We start from the raw sequence: 24,778 nt of genomic DNA, 5'->3' as shown, positions 1-24,778 counted from the left end.
GGGAGTTATCTTAACTGCAGAGGCAATATTGATTGATTTAAAGGGAAATCTTCTTGAAATGTGAACATTATTTGTTAAACAGTGTGTAGTCAGCATGCTAACGGAATTTTGTCGCTAAAAGAAGGCCTGCTATTTGCTTATGGAATAACCAAAATGTCCTAAGTCAAAATTGTCCATCATCAGCATGCTCCCATATTTTACAAGTTTGTTCGCTTGTGCATTGAGGTTTCGGTTATTTTGTATTAAAAATAGGAATGCAAGATGCAAATCTTTCTTGCTTATGTTATCTTTCTGGTTAGTTTTTCAATTGTTTGATTTTTTTTGGGGGGGTGAGGGGGATTGGATTGTGATTTCTTGTTGAGGAAAAAAAAGTGAAACTATGTTTTTTTTTCTCGGTTATTACTTAGGCTAATCTTTCGGTTTATAGAAAAAATATTTTCAATGTTACATGTTTTTTTTTCTTAAATTATGTGTGATGCTAATAACCAGGAACTGTGGTGATTTTATTATTATTATTTTTTTAAACAAAATGAGAATTCTTCTGTCCGACAATTAAAGGTAAAAGACATGCAGAAATCCCTGGAATCTCCTTGAACTTTTTATTAGTATTTCATAACAAAGCTGTACAGGTCTAAAATGTATTTAAAAAAATAAAAAACACCCATATCATACAAACATGAAGAGCTGTCAAATAAACATATGCTTAAAAGACATTTAAAAAAGTTAAGTTGTAATTAGAATATTCAATTATTTATCTGTTTATTATTTTGATGCCAATACTTTTATCTTTTACTAAAATTGAATATCAGATCCAAATACCGATGATCAGCCTCCTGGACTACGATACAGTACTGATAATGAATATCAGTATCGGCCCTGAAAATACCATATTGTGTAGTTATTTCAGTGGTGTGTCTCTATAAAAGTAGACACATTTGCAGCAATATTCCACTGGGTTTTGTGTAGTAGCCATTATCCTATTTTATTGTGTTTCCATTGTAAAAAGTCACCAAAACATCTGACCTGGCACACTGTTAAATATGTCTTCATTGGTGTGCATTATTCATTTTAATGATGGCAGTGTGAACTCCAAGTGAACCATGGACCAAATTACAATGTGGAAAATGATGAAGGAACTAAACCAAAGTCCCCCTCCTTCCCTACACTAGTAATTGTGCCCTCATCTAGTGTCTTCCCCTTGGGTTTGTATTAATTTGACGAAAGACTATTCCATCTTCCATCTGTTTCGCCCATTTTCAATACGGGAAATAAAACTCACATGGTGTTCAATCACAGGAACAGCAGATGGTCTCACTTAGCCTGGCAGCAGCTGCGACTCAACATGAACACTGTACGCTCAAACACACCAACACCCGTTTAGTCTGGTGCTTTAGTGTCTCTGACCAGCAACCAAACTAACTGTGGAACGTAAAAATCATATTGCTGCTGGCTTGATCGTTTTTTAAAAAAAAACAAAAATAACACAGACTCATACAAATGCAACTGTTCAACAGCAATGTTGTCATTAGCGCCACATTAAAACAGATACACATTGCCTTTGCTGGAGATCGCTTGTAGATTAAATCGAGGGATGGAATCTTCTGCTGTTAAGACAGCGACCGAGGTAGCCATAACATAATTGTCAAGGTATCATAACACAGCAGCACACTTGACACCTCCACTTTTATTTGATGTGTCATGCTCCTGATTATGGAACCAGCATGTTGTCGACAATCATAGATAGGCTGGGGTGGTATTACTTTCTGTCAAACGAGACATGTCCTTTTAATTCAGGGGTGTCAAACGTGCCATTGGCTGGTCCTGGTCCGCAAATAGGTTTAATTCAGCCCGCGACATGATTTTGTATGTAAAGTATATGAAAGTATGTAAAGTAATGAGCTGAATTTTTTCAATGCATTAAAAACTTGAAATGTCATCTGATTAATATTAGGATTAATTAGTTCAAATCAAGCCCCTCATGCTCCTTTTTTTTTTGGTTGATCAGTGAAGTTAGCATAATGTTTTTCATGGTGGAATGAAAACGAGCACACTAATTCCACTCGAAATTCTCTACTTGGATATTGCAAAAATCAATTTGCCTTGGGTTAAAGCAATTTAGATTTTTACCTGAATTAATTCATGTTTGAATAATTACGAAAAGTCACAGCTTTGAACTAATGACAAAAACACTAATGCAATAGCACCGAATTTTCAGTTAGGCACTTTCATAGCAATTCACGGAAATTTATGAGTTTGTACCAACATTGATTGACAGCTCATGACTAATGTGCCGTTGTTTTTCCAGAGCATCGTAGCCAAACATGGCTCTCAGTTTCGGGGCAACTCTCAACATGATGCCCTGGAGTTCCTCCTCTGGCTTTTGGACAGAGTTCATGAAGATGCCAAAAACCCAAACAACAACAACAGTAGCAGCAGCAGCAGTAGCAACAACACCAAAGCCAAAGTGAGTCATTGCATTTTTACGGCTTCATTTGTTCCTTATGGTGACTGAGTGCAGTTTGAAATTAGATTTTACACAGATTTTATTGGATAATCTGACAATTTACAATCTATAACTCTATTGTGATGCCTTAATTTGCCTGATCCAATCAATGTTATAGTTGATCGTTGAATCGTTAAATAAGATATTATATCCGAGCCACTGCGAAATGCTGGCAACAGGCAGTGTACAGTACAATGTCAGCGAAAATGTAGTCGTTTTGGCGCCTTTATTTGGTAATTGAACTTCCCATTTGCTTGACATATTTTTTTTCTTACGTGTGCACTAATAAGTGGGTTTCTGAGGCAGGTAAAAATGCCTCCAGCCGAGGTACTCGAATTACCCGTTTCAGCCCTAAATTATTTATTTATTTATTTTTAAATCCGTGATTGTCCCCCAAAATCCGGACTGTGTATGAAGTGCTTCTGTGAGCGAATGAAAGAAGCTTCACATGTTGTTTCTCTTTATGCTGGCAGTGTCTGTTTTTTATCCCTTAACCTTGATCTTTGGAGAGGTGCTCAGCTTAATGCCGGGAATGAGTAGGTCAGACACATCATGACTTTGTTTTAGACCTTTTATCTCGACATGAGCCGATTGACAATAATATTTTTAAAATTTGTGGTGCTATGCTGCCAGTTGAAGCAGGTGTGTCATATTGTAAAGTTGTTCTCATGGAGGTTTATAAAATATGGCCTGTGACATTACAAAACACTTGATAAGCATGATATTTTTTTCAATAAAGTATCTTCTTTTTTATATTCACAGTCCTTTCTCCTTAATAGCATTGTTTTTGCCAAATCTTAAGACCGGGGCTCTCATTAGGCTGCCAGGGTTATAATAATGCTGGCTTTCCTTCACTAAATCTAGCAGGCGGAGCTTTTGCTTTTCTTAGTCGGGATCATCTTTTGTTTATTTATTTTTTTTCCAGTTGATCCGCTTTGTAACCAAATTTCATTGTATCACACAATCATATCATTGTTCATATTCTGCTGATAATATGACAATGTCGGAACTCCGGCTTTGGACCCTCATGCTGGATCATTGCTTTGGCGTAAACATTAGCTATGTACATGTAACCTTTATATGCTAAACATAAGGGCTGGGCATTTAACTAAATGATCTTCATATTTTCAAGTATAATGAGCCAAGAAGCACTCCAATCCAGTTTAGTGCACATTTGGGTGAATGTTAATTCAGAGGTTTGTTCTTTACTAAGTGCTAAATTTTTGTATTGTCATTCACACAGTCAGGACTATAAATATTAGAACATCAAAACAATTCTCTCTTTTGGGGGATGTAGACAAACTTGGCAGCCTCCGGAAGTGCCACCCCTGTGTAATATAATTTAATGATAACTAGACCTACGGTTATATTTAAAACACAATTTTGGTTGTTAAGAACACATTTATTTGCAAGTTGTTTTTTTTTAATTTATAATCTTTTCATTTATTCCATTATAGTTACAAATGGTCTAAATCTTACACAGTGTCGCTTTAACTCTTCTTCTGTCACTGGTTTTGTTCCTTTTGCAGTTTCAGGAATGTACAACTCAGAATAGTAAGTTACACATTAAGAAAATGTAATTGTGAAAAAAAAATTATTATAGATAGAACTCTACCCAATAGAATTTATCAAATAATTTACAACTTTTGTAATGTACAAGTCTTTTTTTCAGCATCTATATTTTGCACCCAGTTGAATTGTTTTAGCTGTGCAAGCATTTGGCTCTTTGCTTGATCGGGCAGCACCTGCAATCCAATTACGCACTCCCTCATTGTAAACAGAATTATAAGAATAGAAAAAGGGTTTTGCAATTAATTGTCATAGATTTAGGGGTTATAGTGTAGACTTTCCAAGTGAGTTACAGGAAAAAAAAAAAAAAATCAGTCATTGAATCATTGATGACACTCACTACACTCTATACTCTTCTGTAAACTGCAAACAGTTTCACTTGTACTTGAACATATAGAATCAATACCCTTATGTATTTCTCTGGGGAAGTGAGAGAATGATTGTTTTAATTTCCCTAGTTGATCAAAAGGCATTAAATTGTGCTGTTGTGCAAGAGTGGATACAAAAGTGTTTCTCTGCATTTTATCGATGAGTGACCTGTCTGGGCAGGCGTTACGCGACCTTTCTGCCAAAGCATGCTGGGATAGGTTCCAGCCCCACCTCCCCATGAGCCTGAATGCAATGAGCCGTTTAGCGCAAAGATGGATGGGCTGGATATAATGATTTATTCGAAACCCCACTTGGGTGACTCAGATGGGCTGCGATTTTGCAGCGTTGATCTATATCTATAATTTTCTAATATTGTCACAGCTCACTGTCGACATTTTAATTTAGTAGCGTTATCATCATCCATCAAAGACAGACTGTACTATCAAACATGATGGATTTATTCCAGAGGCATTATGTTACATTTCAAGCCTATTTGCGACAGATGTGTGGATTTGTTTGTCCAATGCTGGATTGCATTAGGCTCTACACGCATTGTACCAGGTAACAGGAGCGGTGTCACCTGTTTCATAGGTTGGCCCCAGCAATATTATGTAACAAACACAAAGGCAGCTCAGGAATGTTAACACAGTATGATTTCCAATGGGATCTCGCTAAACCTGTTTGGTTTCCCTCCGCTTGTTTGCAAGGCACTACAAATGTAGCATTCTTTAGTAAGCTCAAGACAGATAGGAACAGTCGCAGCTTTGTGCACGCTTTTTACTTTCTGTCACTCTCTAAATTGGAAAAGTTTAGATTAAAAAAATATCAATTTCTGAAAACATCCAATAATCCGAGTTTCTTTAGAGATAATTCGCCGTAGTTTTTTCAATGTATCTGTCGTAGTTTAATGCTTTAGGTCAGAGTTTGTATAAAAATACAGCACCAATCAAAAGTTTGAAAACATCCTCTGACTTAATGTTTTTTCTTTTTTTTCCCCATATAAAAATGTCCTGGATTTCATCAAAGGAGTTCAACTCTTTGGGGATTTAAACCATGTTCCAATGTTGATTTCTCACCCTAAACAACACCAATGTGTTTTGGTTTTTTTTCCTCATTGATGCATTTCCAAGCATTCATTGCTTATTTTGCACTCCAACAGGAACGGAATAGAAACGGGTCTTTAGTGTGTGTAGTCTTTTGTCACTGTTTTGCATTTTAATGTCAGGAAAAAACATGTTTTTTGGGTCAGTCATTCTCTCGCATTCACCGCTGGGCTAGGCTCCAGGAACCCGCTTCCCTCGTGAGTATGAGCAGTCAAGAAAAAGGATGGATGATGTCATGAAGGGTGTGAGGCAGCCACACTGTGAGAGGTGCAGCTTCAATCAATTATCACTTTCACTTCTTGGTTAGAAATGTAGCTAACAGAAAACTTCATATTTAATAAGAATTTAAATGGCCAATGTGCAAAATGTAATTTGATTGCATATGCTTCACTGTCGAAAGTTTAAAATAACATGGTAAAAGCTCTTTAGGTCATTGACATTATGAAGAAATCTTGATAGAATTTTTTGGGTTCACATAAAAAATGTGTCTCAAAACAGAATGTTTTATCATTTAGCTTATTCCAATTGTGCACCTTTTGCCCAAATAATGGCTTTGCACATCTTGGTATTTCCTCAGTCAGCTCCATGAAGTGAATAATGCTTTATGATTTGAAATGACTTTCAAGCAGCTATGCATTTCAAAGAGGTAATAGCTTGAATTCTTTGACTTAGGCCCTTTTAATTTGAATGTATTTCCATACTTTCCGACTTGTTGTTCTTTGGGACAAGAATTGTAAACTGGCTGAGCAATTTAACAAAACATAACGATATTAAGTTCACTTAAGATTGACCCCTCAAATGGAAAAAACAACCAAATTATCACAGTTTTGTGTACCGGCAACATAACACCGTATGCTTGTGTAAACACAACTCTTAATGTATTTTTATAGCCGGTAGCACACTGAGGGGTGAATGCTGGCGAGTGTCCACGAAAGTATTGGCACTTTTGAGATCTTTCAGTGTTTGTTCAAGGTCAACCGAGGTCACACGGAGGTGGCCAGGCGTTATTATTTACGTGTTCAAAATTTCCTCGAGACAAGCAACATCTGGCAACATTGAACGAACCCTAAAAGAGATCAAAATAGCCGCTATATTCACAAACACTTGCCAGCGTTTGCCCCTTGGTGGGTTAATAGCCTAGGTCTTCTTTGTCACAGATGTGAATGTCTTTGTGCTCCCACTTTGTAACTCTTAGGTGTGAATGTCCCAATGTGATTGCCTGGAGACCAATACCGGGTGTGCCCCTCCTCTCGCTGGAATAAAGTCGAGTTTCCTCTTGACCTGAGCAAGATAAATGTGATAATAATGAACAAACAGGCTAGGGACACAATAAAAATGTCGTAATTAATTATTATGTCATGTTGTAGGTTTGTGGTAATGTTCCATCAGCACATGTTTGTCAAAAGGATAATTACAAACATGCAAAATTTAATTTGGTTTCATTCCTCATGCCCCAGACATGAGACACTCCTGCATCATTGAACTCCGATGCCATTTATTGTTATACATTTGCATAATCAAGCAGGAAAAATTAAGCATGTGCAGCTCATGCAATCTCTGAGTAAAAGTACGTTTGAAATTGTTTTTTCATTGTACTGTAATCATCTTTTTTCTCCAATTGACTGATTGCTAAAGCTGTGTCCAGAAAAAATCTGGATTCACTTTACATATTTACATACACAAGACAATATTGCCAAATGATTTCAAATCAATCAACTTAATCTACTTTTCCCTTAACCTTTAACCCTAACCTTAACCCATACCCTAACCCCTAACCTGATGACAAAATGCAATAACCCATTTTTACTCAAATCCGAATATTATGATTCAGCCTTAATTTTCAATGGCTAATTCATGTCTCAATTCAAGTTGACACCTTGTGCACAAATTCTCAGCACTAATTATTACTGAAGATGAAAAGGTTATCATGCATCCCTAATTTTCAGTTATGTTTTGGTTGCACCGAGGCCACTCAAAAAGAAAAGCAATGCCCACATTGTAATATGCATTTCTAAAACTTCCTGGACTGGAGTGTGCTGGTGGTTTGTCAGGAGGTTCAGGAGATCAGACATATCTATGATTGTTTGGCCTCGGCAGATTTGGTGCAACTGCATCCGCTTTTACCCCGAAAGCCTAAAAGGTATCTTTCAAACAGGTGTGATAAAACTTGGCAGAAATAGCCTCACATTTTTGTGAGAACAGAGCAGGAAACGTTTGCTTTTGTTTGACAGAGGCATAGATCTCCAATGAGCGCCCACAAAGTGAGCACAGAAAATAGTTACATTCAGCCTCAGGTCCACACCATGAATTCTATTTCAAGTGAGTGCATTTAAGAACTGCTCCATCCCATTCCCGTCGACAGCTCAGTGGATTGCCAGTGCAACACCACATCAGGGTCCAGGCATTATGTATGCATTATTCCGTTTTGAATGTCAATAGTGCTTTGGCCCTTTTATGCCGCAGGAGGGGGGTTCACTGTGACAGAATGGAGTGTGTGGTGGGGAATTCTCTGGTCCCCGCAGCCAACTGCAGAGACTTTGAAATCGGGTCAGTGAGAAACGCGGCGGAGGCAGCCAGCAAGGGCTTATCGACATGGACAGAAATAGTGAGTTTGATAGCTCACCATGAGAGTTTGGCCCGTGTTCTCCAGGGGAGGGAAGGGTGAGAGGGTAAATGTCAAATCAGACAAGTCAGCTGACAGGCAGCGGTGTTGCATACTGGTGGGAGCTGATGTGTTATAAGCTGTAAATGCATCAGTGGGATCAAAGACTGGATATCAAACAGTTTATTTGAAAAAATACATATTTTTCAGCCTTTTCTTTAAATACTAAAGTGCTCATAGGTTAGTTCAGCTATATCAAAATGATTATATTAGGAAGAGGCTGCTATCACGGGTATTGTCTCATTCACATCTTGCTTATGAATAGTTTCTCGGTTTTAGATGTTGACTAACTTTAGCGGGGCTGACCTTCTAAAATTCAGGCAGTGACAACCTAAACACATTTCTACTGATGCAACTTAAACCACTTCCATCTCTTTAAGACCAAGTATTAAAAAGCAAAAAGTCAGTCAGGACCTTCTTATACATAATTGCAATGGGTAGTCTTAGCGCAATAGTAACAATTGGAGTACTGTCATACAACATATGTGTGTTTCATTTTTGATTACGTAGTTGCAGGAGTAAGTGTTTAATGAGTATGCAAAATGTAACCAACTTCAAGCTAAGGAAACAAAGGTCGATATTAACAAAATTGTATCTCAACCCAAAACCTTTCTCCCACTACCCTAAACAAGGCATTCAAATTGTGCTAATACTGTATTGCATTTGTGGAATATATGAAAAGCAGCAAATTCCACCCATTTTCATCCATCTCAGGGGGTGGCAATTTTTCACTTGCTGTCGACAGAAAATGACATCACAGTTGCTCAGGGCTGCCGTAACAACTACTAAAAGAGGTGATTCATGATCACTGTGACAAAGGCAATCTAGCATTAAACTTATTTTGACAGCCGGTGGTGCTATTTCATTGTGCTGCTTTACAAAAAATGCTTCATTGATCACGCGACACCCTCCGATGTCTTCGATAGGATAAGTCAAAGAAGCATAAGCCTGCCTCCCTTGGCTAGCAACATGATTTTAACTGCTTGTGGCATTTCTGAGATGCCACAAATTCCTGCAGATAGAGATGGAGAGTGAGAACCCCTGAAAGAGACAACCAAAATGTTTGTTTTTTTAAATCATTTTAGTGCTCAACCCACCTATAAAAGAGACTCTTGCCGTTGTAATGAAAGGACATATCAAACTGGTGTTCCTATTTATCAGGAGGGACATGGAAGAGTGATGAAAGCCAATGTTTAGGTGATATTTTTATACTTTTTATCATGGTGAAGCTGTCTCTGGTTGGAATGCACAGGTCACGTAATCCCCCTGCACTGTGCCCTCCTATACCCTCATTTTAAGGGATTAAACCAGGACAAGTCTGGAAGAAACTTTCAAATAAAACTTGAGCTTTGTGAAATTATTCTCAGCATACATTTCTGCCTTCTGGCTTCATCCAAGATTCACTTAAGTATCTTTTTTTAAAAGCTACTTTCCTGGAATAATATCTTGACTTTTCATCCAGAGAGGAATGAATGACTGCGTGCTTTGCCTCAGACCATTACAACCTGCAGCTGTGCTGCTTGCAGCTGTGTGGGATGGGAGCAAATATGGAGTTTGCTTCCTTGTTTGATGTTATTTGATTGGATGAATGAACAATTACCCAGCAAGAGAAACATATACAAAGTATTGACAATGGATGGAGAGGAATTGCGGATTTTGAATATTTTTTTTAATTTTCCTGGTATATACAAGACACAGGTTGTACAAACTAACCTCATCTGATGATATTTGATGCAATAAGAAGGCATATATAAGACACATGTTGTACAAACTAACCTCATCTGATGTTATTTGATGCAATAAGCAACCAAAAATGAATGTTTCTTCAAATGGTGGCCTCAGTACTTACTTACTAACATACTGCACTTTACATTACTATAGATAAGTATCTAGTTTTTAGGTTTGTCTCATCTTGCGCACCTGCACTTTCTTATTGTACATGTAAAACGCAGAGGATAGTGAGAAACGCTATTTCGATTCCTTTGTATGTTAAGCACATGTGAAGAAATTGACAATAAACTTGACTTTGACTTTGACTTGACAGTATGTGTGTTTGATAATTTGATAAAATAAATTATAGTGGCTGGAATTTTCTGTGATTGCTACCACTGTGTCACGTTAAACATTGCCACAAGATCAGACATTGCATCTGTAAATTTGAAGTTCATCGTGCCAATATTGATAGAAGAAAATTCTGTTGTAGGTAGTATAGAATGCTAACCATGGAGAAAGGGGAGGTGGGGAATTTAAAAATACATATATAAAAGGAAAACCTGAAAATAAAGACATGCTAAGACTTGTCAAAACAAAAATCCATCAAAACATTGGTTGTAGAAATATCCAATAATGTTTGGAAGAGAAATTGAGTTAAATATGTTTTATTTATTTGTCTGTCTGTTTGTTTGCTTGCGGGTTGTTTTGTGTGTTATCACCTGTGGAAAATATGATCCAAAAAGGCTTTAACACAAAATAGCAATATTTCCTCAAAATCTATCCTGGAAACATTCATTTTGTCTGTCACTGTGGGAACCCCTTTCACTGATTGGCTGATGATTTTCCATTAAAATCATATGCTATAACTTCTAACGTGCCACAATCCACATGAATGTCAGTGGAATTCCTCGTTTGTGGTATTAAGTGTGGAGAAGCATCAAAGTAAAATATTTATTGACTTTTTTTTATCTTAAAGGCATTTGCTTAGTGCTGCTACGTAATTTTGAGTCATCTGGTTAGGGTATTTTTGGCAAGAGGAAAGTAGCTGTTTGAGCTGGTTTTAGTGTACGTGGACCTATGATAGCTCCTATCTGAAGGGAAAAGCTGGAAGAGGTGGTAACCAGAATGCAGAAGGTCCAAGACGATTTTTTCTTTTTTTGCAGAGGTCCAAAGTGTCCAATTTTGTCCTTAAAGCAAACACATACTTGGTGTTGAACTAGACAAACTTGTAAACCACTGCAAATATATTGACCAACAAATAAAATATTTGTAACCAGACTGGAGGAATCTGAAGCGGTGGCAGTTCAACCCACCTGTCTTCAATGAAATGTCAACACGGCAGGGAGATATGAAAAATTCAACATGTCTGCTCTTATGAAAAGAGACAAGGAACAATTTGAGTAGCATCACTCCTAAAGATTTATTTTTTTAGCTGTGGTCGGTGGCACTGAGAAACCACTCAAACTTCAAGAATAAAAGGAACTTTTGAAATACCACCCATAAATAGTGTATACATGCCATTTTGCGTAATACATTTGGCAGATTGTACTAGCTGTCCTTTCTTTGCCTGTTAACCCCTGCCAATTTAAATGTAATTACTTTTAAGGTTGTTAAATTCGATGAATGATTTTAGTGTTTCCTTGAACTAATGATAGATCTAATGGGAAACAACTGTGCAGCATTTAAGACACAAAATAAGCTTCATTAAGCATCACTGACTGGTGTAATAGCCAATGGTCTGTATCATTTAATGGCTGTCTCCTTGGGTTTCTGTTCAATTAACAAGATAATCTCTCTGGCAGGATTTGTTGTTCGATCGCAGAAGTCGTTTTTCAAAGTTAATTAAGTTAGACAAATTTCTCTCCCCGGGAAATGATGAAATGATAATTAAAGATCATTTAATTGGCAACATGCTGCAGGTACACTAACTTTCGAAAAATATTACATCTTAGCGTCAATCAAAAATGAGCAATTCATTTGTTAAAGATGGGGCCTCGCGTGCATTGGTGGGTTGGGGGATTTGGATTTTTTATTATTCAACGTAGGTTACTGAGAGTTTGGCTTTTATTTTCTGAAGCCGCTTATCCTCACAAAGGTCACAGGCTTACGGGTGCTTGTTCTAGCAGGCTTCGGGCAGCAGACGGGGGACACCCTGAACTGGTTGCCAGCCCATTGCAGGGGTAACAGAGATGAACAACCATTCACGCACCCAATCACACCTAAGGACAATTTAGCATGTTCAGTTCGCCTGCTGTGCATGTTTTTGGAATGTGGGAAGAAGCCGGAGTAGCCGGAGACTCGGATTCGGACTGGGAAGTTGATGAGAAGAGATGTTTCTAGATCTCTCATAATACATGTTTTTGCCCTTTTTCAATAAATTTATGACACTAATTTCTGAAAGATTGTCCTCATATCAACCTTACCTTAAGTATGTGTGTGGTTGCGCTGTCCTTCTCTTTTCCTGGGTTATGTTCAATACATGCATGTATGCATGATCCTGTCCCAGTGGCCACTGTAAAAATGGGCATTAATGACTCTTGACTGCCAAATAGCATTCTTCTGGGAAGGCTTTTAATGGATGATTCAAAGTCCTGTAAGGAAATATTTAATTCAAGCAACTGATATTTCTTTAAATAGACCTTTGAGAGATGAACTTTTGTGTCCTCCCTTAGAGAGAGAGTAGACAGACTTGATTGAATGGAAAATAAATGGATGGGGGTTGTTACTGTGTGTCTTCATGTCTCCCATCCCCCTTCCTTTTGTTGAATACATTTTTAGGCCTAGCAATGAATTATAAAAGCATGAGAGAGATGCTAGATTTTTTTCAAAGTATATTCAAGTTAGAAATCTGTATTTTTAGGTACTACTCAGCTTCAGATTTGCTATTCCAGTATTTCACAAAATACATAAGATTATTCTGCTTGCTGCTCCTTCGCTTTTGGTTCTCCTTTCATCCCAGCAGGAAGGTGAGCACAAATTTAGGGTTAGGATCTGATGTAATACCCCCCTCATACAGTTAATACAGTTCATTTTCCTCCATATCATCTTCACAGTAGTTGATGAAATCATCTTATCCTTTTTCATATGCACATGGGTTAGATTTATACTGTGTGGTCTTTTGTGGACTTCATGGTGGACAACTGATTCCACAGCCTTCCTGTGTGGAGTTTACATGCTCTCCTGTGCTTGGGTTTGAATGGGTTTTCTCTGATTACGTTTATCTAATAATCTTCAAAAATAATGAATCTTAGATTAATTGAACAATCTAAATTAGCCCTGGGTATTGTTAAGGACGCCACAATCCAATTTGATACTTTATTGATTATTCATAATGTGATTTGATTTGGTATTGATTGAAAAGCTTAAGTATCACTTCAGTGAGTTTTATTTTCATACTCATGTTAGTCACCTGTACACCACAGCATTTGAAAAGATAAAACACAAAACAAAAACAAAACTCCTGCTGGCAGGCAAGTAGCAAAAGGGATGAAAAATCAGAAATCCTAAGTGGCATTTCTGTCAAATTTGTCCTCACTCATTACTGTCAGTCATCCCGTTCGTGATAGCAGAACTGGTCCCGCTGGTATGTTTACTAACTGCTTTCAAGATGCATCTTGGGAGGCTGTTTTTCCTGCTTTGTTTACTGTTTGTTCCCTCCTACCACACCCAAATTTCCAGGTTTGTCTTCCTTAATTGGTTGTGATTTTCTGATGTTTGTTGACAGGTGGAACAAGAAATGCAGCCATAGCAAATAGATTCATACAATAATTCAGGATATATGTTAGATTTGTTTTTGAATAAATTTAACATTTTTGAAAAAGAAAATGATTTTTAGGTTTATTACATGAATTAAAATTGTAATTGTCCAGAATGACTCAAAGAACTTGAGATTTTCATATTGCCCAGCCCCACTTAGAGAGTAGGACATCAAGACGTGTTTAAATTGCACCAGAACCCATCAAAAATCACTGCACATAGCATCAATGACTAATCTGCAGGGGATACATGGAAAGATTTGACAATTTATTTGATATACCAAAGTCAGAGCAGCCGCATGTCAACTCAAGTTCCAGGGGCAGGAGACCCAAGTTATACAATATTGGCACAACACCAGGACCCAGCAAGAAAGGTTGTATAATTGTCTTTTTAAGTGCAATAGATAACATTTAGCTTTCATTAAAGTAATAACACAACCACCAGTCACCAGATTGGCTAACAATTACAATTGTCAAATAGAGACTGATAAGAATTCATTGCTTTTTTATGGGGACTAACAGGACATTGTCTGTGTTTTTTTTAGAAGTGGTACGAGACATATGGGACAATGCACTGCCTGTTAAGATATTGTATCATAGTCAAAGCCAAACATGAGGGAGTCAGCCACAAGAAATATACTGTACATTATTGTGTACTTATGGCACAATTAACATGACACAAATGGCCTTGGTACGTTTTTATTTTAAAGTTTCTCACAAAAGCATCGGCATAATCATGAGAATGCTCAACCAACTTGATAATTTTTCGTTCCCTGAGTGAGAAGGCTCCATTGTGAACAATGTTGTTCTGGAAGTTTACTGTCAATTCAGGGTGCTAACTACAACATCAAGCGACGACCGAGGTTTTATTTTTTTATTTTTTCATTTGACATTCTTTGACATTCCTTTTTCCTTGATTGATTGTATTTTTTTTTGTCCTTTTTTTTGTGTGAAGTCTCATGCAAGTGACCTAAATAGCTAGGTGGGCAACGCATTGAGCATCCCTGATATACTGCATATGTATTGTGCTAAATGTGCATAGAATTACTCTACCACTAGGTGGCTTTAGCATTTTGGTGTTGATATATTTTCCCATTGCTAAATTTGAAGAGTATTGGGTTAGAAGTGAAACGGGTGGGTGCTGCCAAAACCCACCGAGCCAATGATGAGTGATGCACCACAAGCTCATTTTAATGACAAAAAATCTATGAAGATTACCATGCAACGTCAGTCTCTTCAGGCAACGTCTCCAATACTGCTCATGATTCTTTTGGCACATTACGGGTCAACCCAAATCACACACTTGATTCAGATCAGTCCTCTTCAGAGGGTAATCAATCCATTCACTCATCACAACTAATGTCATCAGTACAGTATGTTTGGTCCTGAATTTCTGAAGCCGGCCGGAGATTGTCCCGACTGGGCCAGCTCTCTCCTGTGCTGGCTGAGCCAGCATTGGCACTCCTGAGCCATACCAGTGACCCTTGTCAGAGGCTGTTTAATTTCTCTCCTTGCCTTTTGTTTTTGGCCAGACAGACATCTCCATGGCAACAGCCAGAATGGCAAGTCTCACTGCACTCTGCTCTGCTAGGATTTGACCAAGGAATGGCGCTGGAGCAGATATACTGTACACTGATGTGCTATTTGCCTTTTGTTCTAACAAGCCCGGTCTATAAATAGGTAAATAAGAACACAGCGAGCCAGAGAGTTGAGCGGGGTTTCAAAAGCCTGTACTTCTATCATTATCTCACAGGCCATCTTGTTCCTGGAAGCCCCTCATGAATAGAGCGAATTAACAGCAGCCGTCCACAATTGAAAAGATTGTTGTGAGTCAGCCGCTTTATTGCCCCGACAGCATTTTGTTTAGATGGATGGAGACCGACCTGTGATGACCCATAAGCCAACCACACCCACCACCACCAAACTTCCCTCCTCTTTTTGACTCACTATCTATCTCTCACCATTTTCCCTCTGAGCCATTGTTTACAAATGATTAAGCATGAGTAAACATTAGGGATTGGGACGAGATCGCACAAAGCGAGATCTTGCGAGTTCAAACTCCACAAGATTTCTCGTTCCAGCATGCCACGAGATTCATTTCCTTTTCCATTTTAGTAAGGTACGGCTTAAGGAGCCAGAAGTGTAATGGAGGGAATCGAGGTTGATGGATGGGCGTGAGTGCTAACTCTCGTATAGAAGGTGGCGTCATGCACCTAAACAGTGTTTGCAATCTGCCAATAATTGAAAAGTAGAAGGAGAAATGCAGGATGCTCCGATTTACTTTTAAATCATCTGTGTGGCAACATTTTGGTTTTCCAATTGAGGAACAAGTTTTTGCAACACCACTGGACCCCACAGCCAATGACTTGGTACAGCTGTAGTAAATGCAGTAAACTAACGCGGCTAACATGTTTATGCTACTTTCACTGAGCGTTTAATGCGACCTCAGTTGCCAGTTCGCTTCTTTTCCACAGCAGGTGGTATAGTTAGTGCTCAAAGAGCACAGTTGGCCCCTTGCATTGTTGACATGCTTATATTTCTAAAAAAGAACATGACCATTAAAGATGAGACAAATCTTAGTTTGCTGCATCATGGATGGCTTTTTGTCATGCGCACAAGTAAAATCGTTGTAAAAAAGCTGTAGTTACCATTTGCATTAATGTTTATTGATTTGGCACTTTTTAAACAATTTTTTTATTTTGTTCATGTTCAACTATTCTGAGAAATTAGCCGCTAGCTAGCAGCACTCGAGTGCCCGATTACTTTTCAGAAGCAGTTGAATAGATGTTGATCAAAACTGCATACTTTGATGCTGTCATCATGACACGATTGCTGTTGCTACTGATAAGTTTTGAACCTACCAGACACATTGACTATGTGTCTTCTGTGGTTCACTTGGGGAGAGAACTGGAGAGAGACAGAGCAATCCATTCGGTAAGTTGATAGATGAAGTGAGGGAGCAGTTCGTTTTAGAGTGGACGATGCAGATTAGATTAAAAAAAAAAAGTATGAAGCACTGTGGTGACCATTTATGGAACAAGCCGAAAGGCAAATATGAAACCCGTTTGAGGCAGTGATGCCAATGTGGGGACATTCTCGCTAAATCTGGCATCTTCCCAAAGCTCCTTGGCAACTTATTTTTTTGCTACCAAAGTGACTAGTGAAACGTTTTGTGACTTTTTCTGGTGTTTTTGTCTTAAATCATGAAGTTATTTTGAGAAGTGAAGGCTTGTTTCAAAGGCAACATAGAATAACCCAACAGAAGAAAGTTCATTTGCCGTTCTAAAGATTTTTTTTTTTTTACTGACTTTTTATCTTTCCAATGACATTATTCGTATCCCCTACACTACAGTGTCCGTACAAGTTCATGCAAATTAGGTGATGACATCGTTTTCCTAATTAAAGCGACTTTTAGGACAGCCAATATCTACTTTCCTTGCTGGAGAGTTGGAAACACTGGCTTGAGATGTTACCATGATAAAGAGGATCTCCCATAGGAGGTGCAAGACAATACAGGAACTTGAAAATTGTGCAGCACCTTGAGAAACTTTTAGAATGAAAACAAAACAAATTAAAAAAAAATAAAAGTGGCACAATTTAACATCTAATTTATAATGGCACACAATAATAATGACTACCGCAGTTATTGCTAGTGAGTTATTGCTCATTTTTGTTGTGCCAGGTAAAGACATCTCCAAATACGCAGTCTGACTTCTCGCCAAACTCCCACGCGTTTACCAGCGAGCTGCTCAGGCACGCCGAGTAGTGTCCCACATGAACGCCCGCCGCAGGGAATCAGCTGGGATTTGATAAGAACATATGTTCTGGTGTTAGGGAAAAGAGTGCCGACATCCCCTGGGGCGAACCGATCACTGCGCCAGTGCTTTCCGAATCTCCAGGCAAGACAGACAAGTCCATGCTTTTACCTCATTGTCAATGTCAGTGGATTAATATATGGATCACAGCAGAACGAAATAATTGGGTGAGAAGTGTTTTAGATAATATATTTTCTTATATGCTCTCATTTGATATATATATATATATATATATATATATATATATATATATATATATATATATATATATATATATATACACACACACACACAGTATAATATATATAGCCACAGAAACAAATTAAAAACAAGGCATCCTGTTTTGGGGGTTCCAGTAAATAACTGTTCACAAAAATAAACCATTAAATTAATTATTAATAAATATTTACCCCCCAAAATAATCAACATAAAGTGTCATACCTGTTCTCAAAAAGAAATAATTCTAAATAAATATTTGTCCACAGAAATATATTCAACTTAAAATGTCCTCTTTTTGGATCATATTAGAGATATGTTCACAAAAATAAATCATTAACTTGACAGGTAATGAGAGGTGGCACATGACAAGTTGGGTCGAACCATTCTAGTATGTGGGAGAATCTGGCTTTTTACATTAATGAAATTGAATAATCTAGTGAACATGAAGTTTGTTTTATGTACTTATATTTTCCTGAAACAATTAATGAATTTAATAATTAAATTATTTTTATAGGATTTTAAGCGTGTTTGTTTGTTTTATTTAAAATCTCGAGTACCCCCTGGATTTCCTACAAGTAACCCCAGGGGTACCCATTTGAGAACTACTGTGCTAGGTTGTCTTTTTTGCTAGGGCTAGCTCCTTTGCTAAGCAAAAAAAGGCTGTTTATAAAACTAGGCTTAATTGAGAAAATTACTATCCTATTTAGACTGGCATCAACTAACAAGTATACCTCACCTCGTAAAAGGGCTCAGTTAAGATTGAGACGCCACTTTCCGAATAGACTTCCACACCTAAATGATTGAAATAACTCAGAAATGTAGTGACCTAAATAAAAAGTGACACATGGCGTGTTACCAGACAGTGTGTGTGCTAGCAGGTTAGGTATTTTTGCCTACAACTTGAGGTTTGGGGTGTGATTCATGTGTGTCATATCAGCTCGGTTGTCACTGAAAATATCTTGAAACAGTAATGGAAAATCAGTTCTGGATGGGTATATAACCCTATATCTGTCTCTATTTTATGTGTCATCTACTATTTTATGTAATATAAACCTCTTGATTACTTTAATTTTCCCCCGCTATTTGTAAAGCTAAGATTTGGTTTTAACTGCTGTTAGAGTTTGCAGGGATTTTACATGTCTTCAAATCACTGATGTTTTTTGGGGTGTGTGTGTATTATATACTGATTATTGGGGCTCGCTTTATATCATCTCACATTCTTTGATGCCTCGTGAGCTGAATTGAGGGCTCTCCTGACATCATGCGGCAATATAATTCGAAACTGCAGCTTTAAAGGCATTGAGAGATTCAATTGAAAAACGTTCTTTCCCGTGCGTCTCCAGGGACCCAGCTCACTTGAGGACCTGACCAACACGCAGCAGCCCAGAGGCCGCCACAGTTTTGTCCAGGAACACTTTCAGGCCCAGTACAGGTAAGAATCTATAGAGATTTCTCGTTGTATGCAATTTGATTATTTGGTTAAATATATTGAATATGTTGCTTAATAATTACTTTTATGAATAACATTATGAATCATGAAATTCATCTTGAGTCCAAACCTGCTCAGCATTTAAATCCTAGACCTTTGTTTGTGATCAGGTTTCTGCAGTCTCAGTTCATACTTGCATTCGAATTGGCAACCTTGGGGCAGCGTTCGTATTCTTTGTGCGTACACAAAAGTTCATGTCTACCATTTCTGTGGCCACTTGATATTAAGCAATAGATGGTTCCGCTACCCTCTATCGGACGTGATGCCACATAGCCTTGAATGGCACGCAAGAAGAACGGATAGAAATGCACAAGAGTCTCATTTGAGCCAGGGGAGAAATCCTCCTGATTTAATCCAATACCCTGTACACATTCAATCAGATAGAGCAGCAGTGAAAGGAGCAACAAACACACGCGCACTGACACACACACACGAACACACCCAGTGGGTTTGTAATCACCTGTTTGATTGACAGCTCCTGTTAAGTCCGCAGCAGTGTTGAATTGGTGCTTTAACAGTTGGACATTCTGTCACTGATTAGCTGCCTTAGCGTCACAGCTAACAAGCTTATCGTGTAACTGCAAGAATCGCAACATTGGGGGACACGAGAAAAAGATATTGTTTTCACTCCTCTACTTCATTGAGGGGCTTCTTAAGGACTAATGTATACTATTTGAATGTAGTGTATACCGTTTTAATTTTCACACACAGTATAGCCGGTGTAAGTGTACGAGAGTCCTTTGTGTATCACAGTGAAAATAATGCATGCTTGTGTCAAATGGAGAAATGGAGGTCACATCTGGAACATTTACATAATTCAAACAAAAATCTGTTATAAATGTCAGTGTGATGTCTTCATTAAACAATCACTTATTACTAATGAGCTATGTTAATTATTAAAAGTGCAACAACAATAAAATATGGGTTCTTGCCATTGCGAGGCTAACCGCTAGTTTAGCTATCTTTGTAAACTAACTGCGTGGCTAGTTACTTGGTAGGCTAAATGAAGTTCATTTGCTTGGCTTTTCTGTTGCCGGACTAACTGCTAGGTTGTGTGTGTCCTCTAGTTGAAACTTAACAACATAATTGAATGCGATCGCGCCCACTCGCATCACCTCAAATGTGTCAATCATGCCACCCGACACAGTTCTCACTCTACGTGACCTCACACTGACATTACATGTAAAGTCAATGAAAAGTTCAATTCATGCTCGGTCTAATTGTAGTGTCAAGAGACAACAAGGCTGCTGCTGGAATTGCTGCCACTTCTTAGTTAATTCATTTCCTACACTAAATTATTAGGCTAATTGCTTGACATTGCTGGTTTAATTGGTTGGCTCTTTAATTTTTTTTTTTAGTAAAACATTACCATTTTTGTTTAATTTAATAGCTGCATTGTTTTTCATGTATGATGTTTACAATCACATTTTGTCACTTGTTCCTGACTTAAAATGACAATAAATGTGCTTGAGTTTCATGATTATGGCCGTCACCTGAGTGCTGAGATGTGATTTGATTTCTGTGATGTAGTAGTCAGTTGATCGCAAATGGAAAGAATGTTTTTTAATTGCGTGTGTAAACAGGCAAAATATATCACAATAACACGCAAAATTTCAGGTTTTTACTACTGATAATGGGTAATTAAGTAAAGTATCCCTTTACAAACAAACAATTAAATAACAATGCTAACATTGTTATTTACTGGTGATGAAAGCCATGAATTAAAACAACAGAATCAGTGGACCTGGCAGCCCCACTAATGTTCATGTTGCCTAGCAACTGAAAACAATTAAAGCATCCACCAATCCATTCTCTGAACTGCTTATCCTCACCAGGGTCACTTGATTTTCATTTTGTCTCTAATCATTTGCTGCAAACGTATCTCGCTGCTGTGATAGTCAGGCGCAGGTGGCCATCTGTAACAACAGAGCAATTTCATTCACTGGGTTTTGTTTGTGTCGCATTTGTCGACCCGCGACTGCCACTCAGTCTTTTCCGTCTTAAGCAATTGGTCTCCCTTCCTGTCATCCTTCCCCGTTTCTTTCATATCTTCCATAGATGCTCCTCAGAGGGAGTCAGCGAAGTTCTCTGATCTGAATAAATGTTTGCGATTAGAGCCCGTGCTGTCTTGTGCGTTGGGCTGCCGACGAGGGAGTCTGCGCTCGCCCGTGTCGCCACGCTTGTGTTTGAATGCATTTTTGTCGGAGCCTCGCTCTTCTTCTCTGTCTGTCACTCTGACTCTGTGGTGTCTATTTTTAATGGCCTGTTGTCACCAAGACATCATCTAGCTCTAAACAATTGTATCTAACATGTATGATGGATGGCCTTATATAATGCATGTTGAACGAAAATAGGTCATACATCTATATCACAAAATCATCTGAATTGCCGCCCCAAATATTTAAAATCACAGTAAATAATTGTGAGTTATGGACCAAACCAATATCCATTTCCAAGTTGAAAATACAGTAAAAATAATCAATTAAATTTTTAAATCCAATTCATCGATTAATCTACACAGTTACTGACAGCTAATCGAACACTAAAATACTCTGTAGTTACAGTCAAGTTTCCCCATTTCAGGAGCCTCTTTTGCTTTCTCTTTTGTACCCTTACCTGGCCTTATTTCAAGGTAATACTAGTCTGCTATCTTGGAGGAGTCTCACGATCAGAAGCTAAAAATGACAAATTAGAAGAATATTAAACTGCCATTAATTTTCATGAAAATGTAGAGAAAATTCTATATTGGAATAGGTAGGTCTTTCTTTAAAATGATCTGTCATTGTTTTGCATTGGGAGGTGGTACTATATAGCAAAGTACTTGTGGTATCAGTGATTATTTACGAGTTGAGTACTTGTACTGGTATCTGTCTTGAAAAAAGTGGTATCGAACATTCCTGCTCTTTTGCCAATACTTTGTGTTTTTTCAGCTGTGTGTTTTTGGATCATTTTCCCTTTTCAAGACACACAACAAATCTCTCTGACACACACAAGCGAGCACATTTCTCTCCACAATTCCTTGATTGTCTTAAATTCATTGTACACTTCACAGACAAGACATCCTTTGCCAGATTAAACAGAGCAGGCCCAGAAAATAAATGTACTTTTAAATTGCTTGTATAAAAATAGTTCTCTGGAATTCCTGCCCACCCATCAAGTGTGAAATTAAACAAACAGCTAAATCTTTTATCTATAATTGTGCTTGAGTGAGCCGTTCATAATAAACATCCCAGAGTGTCTCTGCTTTTGACATTGCTCTTCTAGCTGTATGAAAATCACTCAGAATCTGGGGTGTCTATATACATATTTTATTATGGTGTCTTCACTCTTCATGTATTCACCTCTATAATTAACAAAATATTAATTGGCTGCTTAATTTACAAATGAAATCAAATCCACTGTTGATGGTTTCATAAATGGTGGATAGGCTTAAATTAGCTAGTGGTGACTCTGCATAATGCATTTAGTGAACATCTCCTCCTCAAGAATCTCTAAGTCAGCATCTTCATTTTGGCTCATTGACTTTGTTGATTAAAGTTTATTTAAAATAATCTCAATTTATAATGAACACAGTGATTTATTCAACGAGTTTGCCATCATTGATGACTGTGGATCTTTCTAATGAAAGTTGGTGGATGGAATTGATGAATGAAGTGTGTGTGCGTGAGTGCGTGTATGCCCTGTGGGGACCAAATCCTGGGTTGTACTTTCATTTTAGGGACCTCTTGCAACCTTGCACCACGCACTTTTTGCGGGACACAACAAGTTCAGCCCTCTTTATGAGGGTCAAGACTTGCTAAGAAATGCATTATATCAATGGCATGTCCCCACTATGATACAAAACCCTCCTTGTGTATGTTCCCTTGGTTTTTGCTGCATCCAACCAAATGCAGTGTTTTGCTGTCTTTGTGGAGATCACTTAAACTTGTGGGGACGAATTTGGTGAACCCCAAAAGTTCAGGCCTTTTTTGGAAGGTCATTCCTTGCTTTTCGAGTATAGGTTTGGGCTGAAATTTGATTGCGATTAGGTATAGATTTTGTGTTCAGGTTAGGTGCTAGGAAATGCATTATGTCAATGAGATGTATCCACTACGATTAGAAAAAAACAAAAAAAAATTGTGTACGTGTGTAAGGAGCTTGACTGTTGCTGTCAGTGTCCTTTTGCCGTTTTTTTCTCAACTTTGTCAACTTGGCTGTCCCATGCCTAACCTTGTGTTCACGCATGCCCCAATTGAGGTCCTTTGCACTTTGTTGTCATTCCCTTTGTAGCTTTGCTCAACTGCTTGTGTTTTCCCATCGTTGTCTGACACCTCCAGCTGCCGTCATCATCACCTAATTTTTGCTTCTTCTTTTTTTGCAGAGGGCTGGAAATAATCAGCTGGTCTTGTTTTTGTTTTGTGCTCAAGATCAGAACAGCAGCCCATTTTTGTTATCCAGATGGCCTAATTCAAGGCTTCTCATCCACACTGTAGTGCATGCAAATTACCAGACTGTGAACTTATCTTGCACACTGACGCCATGCTTAAGAGGTTTTTGAGTCTGCACTGATACTTTATATCACTCGGTCCATCGGGTCAACCCTGCGTATGTAAGCCATTTCTACTCCCTAATGGGTACTTCTCTGCAAGATTTAGGGGATATGAGCCTTGTGGCAGTGGACTCGAATGCACTGAGAAAAAAATGCAATTCAGTATCCTAAGTATGGTACAAATTCGGTAATATAGGATTTCCTCAAATAGTGGGCATCCCTCTACATAATAGACGGTGTGTTCCAATTAGTCACTTGGTGAGTCATCCACCTAAGAGAAATGCCTCTCTTGTGACAATGTGTTTTTATTGTATCATAAAAACTAAGGGTTATCTTTCCTTACAACAAAGAAAAGTGCTTTTATTGAGCAGATGCAGTATACAAAGGCTTCTGACTAACACAACAGCTGCTGTCCGATTTACACTAAATAGTGATCTGCTTCACAATCTCAGACATACATTTATTGCCTTTTTTTTTTTTACCAGCATGTATGAAAAAGCCCTTAGGCAAAGAACCGCATGCTGCTTCAACACATCTAAAAACAAATGCATTATCCTTAACATATAGCAGCCCATGATATCTTCCTATTTCCCCTCTGGAGACTAACAGCAGTTAACTGTAATTACCTTAGGTTGCAGATATTATAGTTGGAGAGTTAACTTGCAGAGTAAATTAATCTCTGTGGAAAACCTTAACAGCACATGTCACCTCTCATACAAATATATTCCTCTTTCCCCAAATATTTTCTTTTTTATTTTATTTTTTTAAACACACACAATTAAAGCTTTCAGGTCAAGTTGAGGATGCACCATTTGATAAAACGGTTATTTGTTGTTTGTTTTTATATAGGTCCAAGCAAATGTTGCAAAAACAATATCCTCAATTTTTTTTTTTCATTATTTAAATATTTACTGAATTGTGGAGTAGTGGCATTTGCATGTTCTCTCCATGTGTTCTTCCCACGTGGGTTCCCTCCAGGCACTCCGGCTTCCTCCCACACTCCAAAAAACATGCATGGCAGGTGAATTAGACATACTAAATTGTCCATAGGTG

At 38.0% G+C, this 24,778-nt stretch overlaps 1 protein-coding gene across 1 annotated transcript in view; it reads left to right on the top strand.

Moving 5' to 3' along the window:
* The window catches only part of usp43a (ubiquitin specific peptidase 43a), a 67,160-nt gene that overhangs the window by 9,479 nt on the left and 32,903 nt on the right, over window positions 1-24,778 (top strand). The window contains exons 2-3 of the mRNA XM_088420249.1: window positions 2,306-2,464; window positions 19,052-19,140. Coding sequence (XP_088276375.1) covers window positions 2,306-2,464; window positions 19,052-19,140 — 248 coding nt within the window. The remainder of the gene's footprint in view (window positions 1-2,305; window positions 2,465-19,051; window positions 19,141-24,778) is intronic.

Source organism: Hippichthys cyanospilos, chromosome 7, assembly GCF_059441005.1.
Source record: "Hippichthys cyanospilos isolate Australia breed blue-spotted pipefish chromosome 7, RoL_Hcya_1.0, whole genome shotgun sequence".
Classification (NCBI taxonomy): Eukaryota; Metazoa; Chordata; class Actinopteri; order Syngnathiformes; family Syngnathidae; genus Hippichthys; species Hippichthys cyanospilos.
This window is presented reverse-complemented; position numbering and strand designations above follow the sequence as displayed.